The sequence below is a fragment of the Electrona antarctica genome (genome assembly GCF_951216825.1).
Source record: "Electrona antarctica genome assembly, chromosome: 8".
NCBI lineage: Eukaryota > Metazoa > Chordata > Actinopteri > Myctophiformes > Myctophidae > Electrona > Electrona antarctica.
Genome location: NC_136789.1, coordinates 11,503,010 through 11,515,379, shown reverse-complemented (window position 1 = coordinate 11,515,379; position 12,370 = coordinate 11,503,010). Strand labels below are relative to the sequence as shown.

General features: G+C 40.7%; 1 protein-coding gene across 3 annotated transcripts; it reads right to left on the bottom strand.

Moving 5' to 3' along the window:
* Positions 1-3,989: 3,989 nt before the first annotated feature.
* On the bottom strand, positions 3,990-11,906 carry ska2 (spindle and kinetochore associated complex subunit 2). Of its 3 annotated transcripts, none has more exons than XM_079507765.1 (6): positions 11,814-11,906; positions 6,857-6,949; positions 6,245-6,421; positions 5,677-5,743; positions 4,913-4,985; positions 3,990-4,230 (listed from the first exon to the last, which is right to left on the bottom strand). In XM_079507765.1, exons 1-5 carry the CDS (start codon positions 11,844-11,846, stop codon positions 4,966-4,968), a joined length of 390 nt encoding a protein of 129 aa, XP_079363891.1. In that variant the 5' UTR covers positions 11,847-11,906; the 3' UTR covers positions 3,990-4,230; positions 4,913-4,965. The 3 variants fall into 3 exon arrangements, with proteins under 3 accessions (XP_079363891.1, XP_079363889.1, XP_079363890.1); XM_079507763.1 differs by lacking the exon at positions 11,814-11,906 and adding an exon at positions 11,657-11,751 and having other exon boundaries at positions 4,928-4,985; XM_079507764.1 differs by lacking the exon at positions 11,814-11,906 and adding an exon at positions 11,657-11,751 and having other exon boundaries at positions 3,990-4,227; positions 4,928-4,985.
* Positions 11,907-12,370: the final 464 nt, after the last annotated feature.

Genomic DNA, 12,370 nt, shown 5'->3' with positions numbered 1-12,370 from the left:
ATATCATCGCTGACAGGTGGAAACCTTTTATAGTCCAAACCATTACTTTTCACCCTAGAAAGGGTATTCCAATGGATCATTCTAGTTATTTAGTCACTAGATCTTAATACTTTTCATTGTGTAGCACTGCCCCTTTAAAAGGGGTGACCCGGTTTGGGGCCTCATGTTTGGCCAGAAGCCTGATTCGAGTGTTTGTTGGGGACCTGCATGGAGGCATGAGGTGTATACAGCCTATAGTACTTGAACAAAATAGTTGATGCTTCGATAATTAATTTACATTATTATGAGGATATATTTTAATTACTGACATTTTATGTTCCATTTAGTGTTCGGCAGGTGTGTTGTGAGGGGGAGCTGGGATGCTGCTGGAGTCAGTAAGGTAGGGGAATGGGTTTTAAGAGGGTATTTGACATGGGGACAATGTTAATTTATCATCTGTACTCCCAGAGCCTTCAGGTCCTTTCCTGGTTTAACCACATCCACAGACCACAGCCACTCCTGTGGCTATTCAATGGGAGCCTCTCAGCCTTGAGTATATTGACTGGGAGGACAACTAACCTACCTAACCTAACCTACAACCTGTTACCAGATTGTTTGTTGGGCCATGTGCCATAGTCGTGTTAAGGACATTTGTGTATACTGGGCCAGCATGGTTTGGAATTGGATTATGTTTGCTGTGATTACTTTAGGTTATGCATATTTGTATTGTTTTGATCATTTGATTGGTTTATTTGCTGTGTTTAGTTTGGAGGACCCAGTAGGCCCTGAAGCCTTCACCCTATATCATCTGCCCTTGGGCTCTGCAGCCCCACTTTTTAGGATCTTGAATTCCTGTGGGCTGCCCTAAGGTTCAACCTCCTGTTAGTTTGACCGGATTAAGGTTGGTGAGGGATGCGTTAAAACATCAGCCTCTGGTTCTGTTCATTCTGAACCCGTACCACATTGGGATGCCTCTGGTTCTGTTCATTCTGAACCCGTACCACATTGGGATGCCTCTGGTTCTGTTCATTCTGAACCCGTACCACATTGGGGAACCTTACCTGGTTCAGTACATTGTGCAGCATACAGTATGGTTAATGTGTTTGGTGTAGAATATTGCATAATATATGAATCCCTAGCTGCTACAATGGGTTAAATTTGTATTTATAAAACACACACAGACTTAAGCACTTTCAACCTATAGCCTCCCTATTTTGGGCATACATTAATGGCCAAGGTTTTCAAAAGATTTCAGAATTTGTGAAATTAGCCAGTTTGTAAGCTTGGCTATTTCAACCAGTTTGTATGACTATATAAAAAGTATAAAATATGGCATTAATTTGAGATTTCTGCCCCACAGTGGTGATATGCATACGTACTCTTTTCATGTTTCACACTTGCACACAATGAACTTGAATGCATCTTACTTGGCAGCATTCCAGAGCATGTGTTGCCTTTCACATACGATAACATACCTACTTTTTGGGGTTTCAAGGTGATGGCAAACATACTGTAGATCAATGACTATAGAGTAGAGATCAGGCAGAAAATGTGAACTAAACATGCAACTAAGTATCTGCATGTTTGACCATCAACAGTAGCCTATATAAATTGGTTTCTTATGAGCTAGTAGCCACTCACTGCTTAAGATCAATTTTTAAACCTTTAAGAATTGAGGCCGAATCTACAAATGCCAGAAATCTTTTTTCAAAAATGTAAAAAAAAATTAAATTGCAGATGTACAAGCTGGCAGTGCTTGTATATCTGCCATTTTTTAATAGACAACGCAAAAGAAATCTAAAACGACGGATGCTTTCCTGGTTTTAATGGGTTTAAGTCAATGTCATTATGTGATTAAATTCTTTAACAGGTCTCCTCCCTAAATAAGGGGCTCATTAAAATATCATGGTTTATCTAAACTTGCATGATTGAAACTAGAGAAGTGAAGTTGGAGTGTACTGTAGGTCTCTACCAGGCCGGGGTGCCTACCAACTCAAGGCCAACAAACTTTGGAAGGCAGTCATAGCCAATGGGTTATATGCACACAGAATAACTAACTATACTTCCGGGTAGCCTCGTCCCAGCCTTACTCATCTGTGAAAAGAAAAGTCTGGTTACCTAACTCTGCTGGTCACCAGAGTAATGTAGTAAGAGAGTGGTGACACGCTTTGATCTCGCCGCAAAGCGGGTGCCTATGGGCGATAGTTCCAAACATTGCTCCTATGGCTGGAACTATTCCATTGAGATAGAATGAGCACTTCCGCATTCCATTGTTACAATGAGAGTCAACGGGAGTGTCATTACTCTCTTTTATACTACTCTGCTGGTCACAAGGCAGTGTGTATCGGCGGATGTGTCGGACCGGAACATCGGTCAGATCTATTTCCCCCGGATACGATATGGTTTACAATCAATCACAACACTTGTTTCATTCATGGAGAATGTAAACTGATTTGTAAAGCATCAACGTCATATCCTTGAGCAGTATACTTCTGCCCCCCCAAAATGATACTGTGGTTCCCAAACTGTGGTGCATGAGCGCCTTCTAGGGGGTGCGCGACATGAAAAGGCGCTATGGATTTATTATACAGTAAATATTAACATACTGTATTATGCCAATATATGGCAAGTATATGCAGAATATAGCCTATGCTGCATATGCCATATTCAGGTTCATATATAGGAAATGTATATAGCTTATGCAATTTTTATTTCCACGTGGGGGGTGCGTCAGCTAGGTCAGGAGGTAACGGGGCCGGGGGTGCATGGCCAAAAAGGTTTGGGAACCACTAGTAAAGAGATTCTATGTAAAGAGACGACAGTCCTCAAATATTTGGAATCACCACTAGATGGTGCACCGGTAGAGCTGCGAGCTGCCGCCATCACTCCAAGATGGTGGCAATGCTTTGTCTAACACCTCAAACACTCATATAAACATGCACGGTTGCATACATGCATGCATTGCATGCGCACACATGCATCCTGAATGAATATGTTGAGAATTTCTGCTTTGAGCCATTCATAAATAAATGAATCCGAGTAGAATAGGATAAAAACAAGGTTTTGTACAGCATGACTGTTGTTTTAACTGACTAAATTTTTTTTTATTACAGAATTAAAACAGTCAAGTTGAAGATATAAAATGCACTGTACAGTTTAAATCCATTACATGCTAAATGTACTATTCCAACAGTGTCTGAAAATGTATCAAATTCTACACTTTACAAGAATCCACATTAGAGCCGTTCATTTTGTACAGGAGTTATGAAGACAGGAGTGAAGGCATATGGATGCAGATTGTTGAATGAGTTTCTGATATGCAGTGTGGGATTGGCCCTTCCTTCGTTATATTGATGTTCGGATCTCAATTAAAAAGTTTGGACATCTCGGGCACCCTAGGCTGCAATGCCCAACGACCTTTGCTATGTGCCACTCGCTGTGTGCCAATCTCTCTCCACACTTCCAGTTGCCCAATAAACTCATACAAGCCCCCCCAAAAAACCAACAAAAGAAAGTTGACACTCTTATTTTCTGGCTCATGACTCACATGGCTACTCACTCTGCATTTTCCTGCCTTCAGTTTTGAGGGGATACCAAAATGGTCCGAATGCGTTTCTACTTGCTAAAGACAGGGCAGCAAAATTAATCCATTAAAACCGACAAAACATCCGTGCCATTTTAGATGTATTCTGCTATTCCAAAATAGCAGATATAAATTAAGCTCATAGCTAGTATATCTTCTATTTAAAAAAAATATTTAGAAGACATTTGTAGAATCGGTCTTAATGGGTTTAAAACGTAAAGCGATGAACATTAACAAACGATTATGGCGATGGACAGTGAACTATGGGTATTTAGGACAGGGACTTTTCCATCACAGAGGACAGCCCACGGAACAATTTAAGTTTAGTTTCTCTCCATCCCCAGGCTACACTGGATCAGTTCCATTCTGAGAGGCTGCCACTAACGTCCCCCCACACCAGTCTTAAAATAAAAGGTTTGAACGTTAGTTCGAAAACACCACAATTCCATCCTTTATTTTCAGACCCAGGGAGAGAACACAATAAAATAACAAAGTAAAAGCAGAACATCTAAACCCTAATAAATGGCTTCGGGGCCAGCCCTAATACATACAGTACATATACACCAAGTCTCTTGATTCGCCTCATGTCTCTTAGTTCTGTCCATCTCATGTTAGATGTACTTTTCATGACCCATCTTGTCCACTTCCCATGATGGTATTCAGAGCTGCTATGACAAAAGAGGAAAGAACAGCACATAATTCAGCAACATGGGTGAAAAGGCTGGCTGTGGAACTACAAAATATTTGAAACAGATCTTTTGAACAACTCCCAAAGGTTTTTGACTGAAGACATTTTTAAATCCCTCAACCCATTAAAACCAGGAAAGCATCATTCAAGTGTCATTTTAGATTAAAAAATAGTTCGATGTGCAATTAAGAAAAAAAAATCACGAGTATACTTAAGCGAACATTTTTAACTCAAATCTTTGCTTCTGGGGGTCATCAGAATAAAATGATTGGTTTAATGTGCAACAATGACTTAAGACCTCTTTAAAACCAAATTGTCATATTACGTAAAAGAGGCAAACATTGTGAAAATAGCAAATCTTGTGGGCTATTTTATATTTAACTGTGGGACCGAGTCAAACTAAATGTAATGCCTAGAAGTGCTCATCAGGGTCCCCAGTTCAAATATGATTATTCTGGGGGGGCCACAGCCTGAAAAGTGTGGGTACCCTTGACATAACTCACAACAAATCAACAATAAATACAGTTAAACGGCTCTGCAGAATAGGAAGGGGTGATGCAACAAAGATCATTCATATACCTGTCTAGATAAGTATTGTAATTGGGGGAAGACAAACTGATATCATCACTAGTCCAAATTGTTTTTATAGAACGTTTAGATACCTGGATAAGTCTTACCCAGTAGACATACTGGGTGGATGCTCTTGGCTGGAAGTTTACGATGAAGGTACAGTTCCTGGGGACAAAATCATTCGATTTAATTCATGAATTATACAACTTGGGTTGTTTAGTTTAAAACACAGAAAATTTTACATGGACCATAGTTAAACGTTTCGACCACAGTTGGTCTTCATCAGGTGACATTTGTGACCCACCTCCCTTATGTAGTTAGTGGGTCACAACACATGACCACGGTGATAGTGCAGAAGCACTTTCAACACCAATCTGTATCGAAAATGTTCGACTACCTTTTTTCACTGACAAACTAAATTAAAACTAAGCTATGATAACTAAATATACTGACAATTTCATCAACAAATAAACTAGTCTAAAATCTTAGTGAGGGACTATTGGAGAAGAGATCCGGTGGAACTAAAACAAGTCATCATGGTTGCATGCAGGTGTCAAACTCAATAGCTGATCTACAAGTTCACTGCACGTAGATCGGCTATTTTCACCATGCAGCTAAATGAAAATCAGCCTTTGATGGCATCAAGGCCCGTCAGAATACATTTTAGTCGACTAAATCAACTGTAGATTTAGTCAACTAAAACTACTGTAGACTAAAAATAAAACATGTCAGCCAGGTGACTAAAATAAATCAAACTTTGCTGTCAAAATCAACACTGCCAAGCATTTGTTATTTATTGAACCAAATGTATGATGGACTCCGCAATTTGGTACGGATAGAGAATAGAGAATCTTACCTCTGCTATTGACGGCTGAACCAACCATCTCTGTAGCTTCCTGCTCTGAGACTGTCAACGGCTGGATCTAAACAGAACAATTGCAGCAATAAATAATACAAAAACATGTAGCATGAACAGGTATATACAGAGCATGTCGGCTTGTAGATTATGTTTTTCTGCATGAGACTCCTTACGTGTGTGTAGGCTGCATTATCTTGATGTTTCTTGCACACAACCTGACCAAATGAAATCTAGCAAACATGGGTGAAGCAATTCAACTGAAGAAAAAAAACCTTAGACAATCTGTTTGCGTCTTGTGTGATTTTATTTGAATGACATGACAGACATGAGTGTCACGTCAGTCAAGTTAACAGCAGTATTGTTACGCGCAATACAGAGCAGTTTTGTCATCCTTGTCACACTTGTTTTGTTAAGAAAAATCTATTATGAATTTTGGGTGAATGTATATTAGAATGCCTTTGATTAAAAAGCTCACTATTTCATAAAAGTGCTTCCACTGGCTGCTCTTTAACACAAATCTTTGGTTGCGAGTCAGCTGGTTGTGGGGGAGGGGGGGTCAGCCTACCTTGACATCTGCAGTCTGTTGGAAGCGTTCGATGACGTGTAGAGTGCCATCGAGCTGCTCTCTGATGGAGTCCATCGTTTCCTTCTGTGCAGCAGCAATCTCTTTGACTTGTGTGCTCAGGGCTGCGTGCTTGGCTTTGATGGCCGCAAGGTTTTCCAGTAATCTCGCTGGGTTTTCCTGTAAAAGCCATACAACTTATTTAAACATAGGCAAAAATTGCAGATCTGCAAGCTCACCACGCATCATTTTTAGAATCCATTTAAAAAAATATATATTTTAGGTAAATGAAATCCTGAGTATAAAGGACCTACAAGTGGCTAGTTCTTTAAAATTATACTATATTGTTTTATATTTGGAAGGCTCAAGGGGGAGTCGCTTCACCTTAAATAAAATAAAAATAGAGCTGTACCAATCCCATCCACAAGATCGCGTCCAATTAAAAGTTATCGTTATTGGTTATTTTAAGCCTGATCAAATGTCTACATCAGCAGACAATAGCCTCAACGTGACAGTGAGTCAGAACCGTTTTATCTATATATAGAATTGAATAGCAATTCCCCTGTACAGTATTCCATTTACACTACAGTAGATGAATTGTATCATTAGTATCACCTTGACAGAAGAGCCGCTTTCTGTGGCGCCGGTGATGAAATCCACTTTCAGACGTTTCTCAATGTAGTCCAGATCAGCCTCAGACTTCTGAAACTGAACACAAAGTTTGACTTAATGCTCTGCTAGGTTTGCACTGCTTATCTGTTCCAGCTGCATCAACAGTCCACAAATACCACTGACACAAATACAGTTAGTACCTCAATTAATAATCACTATTATATATATATATATATATATAATACTTTTAATGTGGGAATTAGCCTAGTTGATTAAAGTTGTCCCCTCAAATCTCTGGACCTTCCAGTTATTCATCAGGAAACCAACAAAGTTTATTTGTCACAATATAAATGTTATTGTGGCAAGGTCCTGAAAACTCATTTAGTGGATGAGAAAAATACACACACACAGGACTGTCACAGAAGTTTCATTTGTGACAGTATATACTGTAGGATAAGGATTAGTTTAATTTTAGTTATTTTGTTTACCGATCTCGTTACTGGGGTGGTGGGCTGGTGGCTGTCCTTTGCTATCCCCAATAGATTATAAAAAATGCTCCAGTACAGCAACAACAAAGGTGGACACAGCAACAACCAAATTAGGACTTTCAATATCATTACATAAACTGAAGCTGCATGATGGTGATGATGGGTGGTGATTGAAAGTTGCTGGATCATCATAATACTTCTACAATATGACTCATTTATTTCTTACAGAAAGAAAGGAGGTCTGAAAGGCAAATGGGATGCAAAAAGTAATACATTTATTTGTTTAAAACCAACAAGTTTCATCAGGCTCACACACTTAAATACAATTAGAGACAGACCAATCCATTTAATCAATAAATCAAAGTAGTCATGTTGGCTAAACGGTGTATCCAATGAACAATTCGATCCAAAAGTGTTGTAAATGATAAATATATGTTAAGATTCTGCATTGATACCAGTAGTAGGAATACACTTATATTAAAACCCATTTAGACTTTTTTTAAAGATTTGTTTTGGGGCATTTCTGCTTTTATTTGGATAGTAGTGGAGTGACGGAGTGACACGCAGCAAAGGTCGTCGGGCTCGGGAATCAAACCTGACATGCTGCTGGTGGGGTTGTGCCTTAACCACTAGGCCATCAGCACCCAATTACAAAACAATTGTTGCTACATAGCAACTACCCTAAAAAGGGTCTTCCCGGATTGAAAAGGTAAAAACCTCAAAGGGGTTCCCGTCCTAAATAAGAGATGTGAAAAAATAAAAAGATCACAGCCACCGAGTGGCACAATTGAATTGCTTTAACCAAATCAACTCGTGTCTATTCTGGGCATATGTTCTGCACAAATAGGTAAATTAGATGTTGGATTGTCTGCATAAGCCAGGCCTGTCATTTTAGCACTTGCTTGCAATTGTTTTAGCAGCACTGGGGGGGGGGTACAGGCTTTAACTTTACTATTGGTCCGAGTCCGACTGTCATTAGACAGACAACCTACCTCAAACCCTAACCTAACCCTAACCGCAAGCACGGAGCAGCGCATGTTCGACCGCTGTTTCCACATGTCTGCCCGTTGGTGTCTAATCTGTGTGCATCCCGCACTGGGTGGATGGGATCTTCAGTCTTTCTTGATCAAAACACAAAGGACAATGTACCATTGATGTTAAGACTAAGAGAAACATACTGTAGAGTGTAGACATGTGCAAAAACAACTCAAACCCCAGTCTGTGCCTGTGGTTATGCTGAATAGGCATTAGGCAATCTCTTCAAGTTGTGAGTGACACATAAGATAAGTCGCAATTGCCAATGTATTACTGACTGCAACCTTTCTGCATACATCAACACCACAAGCAGAGATTCACAGCAGCACCTCACAGAAGGCAATCCAAAAAGCACTGTGATCAAACTGAGGACGATTTATGATTGCAGATATGTTATATTGACGATGTTAAACTATTAAATGCACAATGACAATAATATCGCCCAAAACCACTCGGGTGGCTATGCCTTTTCTACCCCTAGAGGCCAGGGTAAGACGGCAGCCCTTCATATTCTTAAACGTTCAGGCTTGCCGTCCCAATTATTTCTGCCAGAGAAGCGTCCCATCACAGCATCAGACGTTTCAGCCTAAATACTGAAACCCTATAAGCAATATTGCACTACTCTGAACAATGTGGACAGCAGAGGCAATACTGATAGGGTTCCAGGACCTAGGATCCATCCTTGTTGCAAGTCAGGTACAACACAGAACACTGCATTGTACATTAAAACATTTAGCTTTAATCCATCCGTGTTCAGTCCATCAATCCATAGTGCGTCCAAGGTGCCATGATGGTTCAATGAATGATGCCTCCATTTAGAGCCTCAAAACAAAGAAATAAGTAGGAATAGTTAACTAACCTAACCGGTAGTGGTTCTCATTAACATCTTTGGCTTCAGTGCCTCCGTTTCCTGATTTCTCAATCGAAGTTCCCCATATATCACACTATATTTTTGCTTAGAAAACTAGAAAAGCTAGTTCCTTCCTCAGAGTACAGATCCACCAGGCTGGGTTGCCTACCTAGGGCTGTGTCAGCTGTGGGGTGCGGCCATCAGGACACAAGAAAGCTGCAGGGGAAATAAGAGTTTGTACGACAGACGGCAATGTTTGTGCCACACTCTTTGGAGGTGTGTGCACCATTGGAGGCAAGAGGCCCCTCAACATGTGATTCCAATTTGGGTATGACTGGATGTTCCGTTCATGGTATATCCTTTTTTTTTTTTTTTTTTAAATAGGCCCTGCCCACACATTTTTAAAGGTAATTACAGGCAAACAGTATGGAGTTACAAAAAGCCTTCTTGAAGGTCATTGTCACATGAATCCTGAGGCCATTTTTATCTAATTTGGTAACAAGAAATAACATTCTACAATCTGCAACAAACAGTGACATTTGTGGAACCACTAAGGGAATAACTATAGGATCTGTGTTGTTTAGAGGCCCCACAATGTAAAATGTGGGTGAAATCAGAAGCTGCATTCAAGATTTGTGCACCCCTACTGAAAATGTTCTAATTGTAGACGTCACAATCGTAATGGAATATGAAACTGGCTGATACACCTCGATCACATGACTCCAGATGGAATGTGTACCAATTTGTGTGGGCTTTCCCCCCTACACACACATTTTAAATACAAAAATAATAAAAGATCTGTCTGCAGCCAATAATCCTGCATCACAGTAGCCAATAAAAAATACTCTTTCCAATGCAATCCTCAGTGTTTTGATGCCCGGAGTCAGACACTTTGTGGTCTGTGCAGCTCTCAGATGCTTTGACAATACTATTGCACTGCTAGCTGTCCAATACAGTAGTGCAATGAAGTCAGAGCACCTGCTAACAGCATACCACTCATGGTTTGGTTTCATAACTTTTCCATTGTAGTTGAAACTAATTCCGGTTGAGCTAACAGGTACACGAACATCATGGTACGATGCAGGGCTGAATAAGTCACAGTGAAGTTATAAGGTAGGCCTGGCTAAAACTTGCAAACGTACAGCTCTACTAATGTCCAGAGATCCGCACAGGATGAAAATGTTAATACATTATCTATTAATAGAGCTCTATGTTTGTGGCTTTACCCTCTCTTCACTGAAACTATTCCTGGTCAATGCCCTTTTAACATTGCACTGCTTTTCAAGAGGGGTCACCAGTAGTACAATATAAAAGGAGCACTGGCCAGACAGAAAAGATTCCCGGAATCCAAAAGGTTCTTCCGATGGTCGGTCTTGATGAGGAATGTGTGACTTAATGGCATTTTCAGTCTGTAAAAGGGGGGGGGGAGGGAAGTCAGACATGTCGGATATGAAGCTTCATAACATTTTCCCATGGAAGCAAAGATCTTCATTTCATTACATAATACCAGGAACTTTCATAATAAATTAAAAACATTGTTCATTAATTTGCTCCAAAATCAGTGATTGACACAAATGCTTTAGTATTACAATCCGTGAAATAGGCCATTCTGCATGAGTAGTAACATTTTGTATTGTAAGTGAGACTGCAACTATATTGATGCCAGTACTTAAATAATACTAAGGGAAAGACTTTTACTTTTGCAAATATCCGAGATGGCCTACTTCTCCTACCACGGCCAGAACCATGTTAGCTTGCAGATCTGTTCTTGTCGGCAGGCGACGCATCGTCCTAAGATGGAGTAAATCAGTTGTTCTCAACCTTCTCAAGCCATATCCCCCACAATAATCACATTTTAACAGTGGGGACTCCCCCACCCTGACAAGCACTTGTAAGAGGAACTGTAAGAGTTGAGGCATGACATTTGTTGCCCCTTCCTTTTATATTATTTGAGATTGTTTGGTATTAAAAGGGTCCTTAAATTGTCACCTGACTCACTGTTACCCTGTGGAGAGTCTGGGGACCCTGTGCTGTGGGACCTACCTGGGGGTCCCGACCCTCAGGTTGAGAACCAATAGTCTATAACCGAAACTGTCTAAACGGGCGGTCATGGATGGTGTTCAGGTCACTGGCGCGGTGCCTGGCTATGGAGCTGGAACTGAGGGAAAAAAACGCACGGGCAATGGCATATCGGTTCCTTCCGAGCTAACGCAGGCTAAAGTATTTAGCAGGCTAAAGTAAACAAGTCCCACCACGGGCCACGCAATTATAATACACACATGTCACACGACAAAATGTTGCTATTTTGGCCGGTAAAGAAACGTTATAACGTTACGTAAAAAATAGCGGATGAAGCGCTTTACTTGGCGGTTTTCGTCTTTTCCGGGACGGGTTTTACATCACCGCGGCGAGAGAAGAGGAAAAACATGCCGTGTTGTCGGTCCGTCCGTCCGCGTCGAGCCGCCACCGCCTTCTCTGCGCCATTAACCGCTCGTTTAGGTCGTCGGTAAAGGCTGGAAAGCGTCAACGAGATCTATCTAAGAACGATTCGGGAAATGTGAAAATACAGTCTTGTACAAACGCTTACCAGCGCCTCCAGCTTTCCAACTGTTGTCTCCATGTTGAATAGTTGACATTCCTCAGGCAGGCAGTCCCAGAAATATGACACTGGCCGCTGCGCGCTCTGTGATTGGCTGGCTGTCAAGAAACGCGTCGGTGGATTGGTCAGTTAAGCGACACGTGACCTTCTACGTAGGAAGTGATGGGGCCAGGTTGTGGTTGCGTGTACTATGGGCGCCATATTGGTGCCCCCGGTGTTGCTTTCAGTATTTTCAACACAGAAGCAGAGCAGAAGGTCCAAGGAGCAGAAGAGCAGATGTTGTTCACTACAGACTAGTCAGTGGTGAAAAAAAGTACTCAAATGTCTTACTTAAGTAAAAGTATCAATACTGCAATATAGAACTACTCCGTTACAAGTAAAAGTCCGGAATTCAAAATGTACTTAAAGTAAAAGTACAAAAGTATCGGCATCGAAATGTACTTAAAGTACCAAAAGTAAAAGTAGGCCATAGTATGGATTATGCAGAATGTCTCAAGTATAAAAAATGAAATATTTTGGAAATGGCCAATACTCAAGTAAAGTAC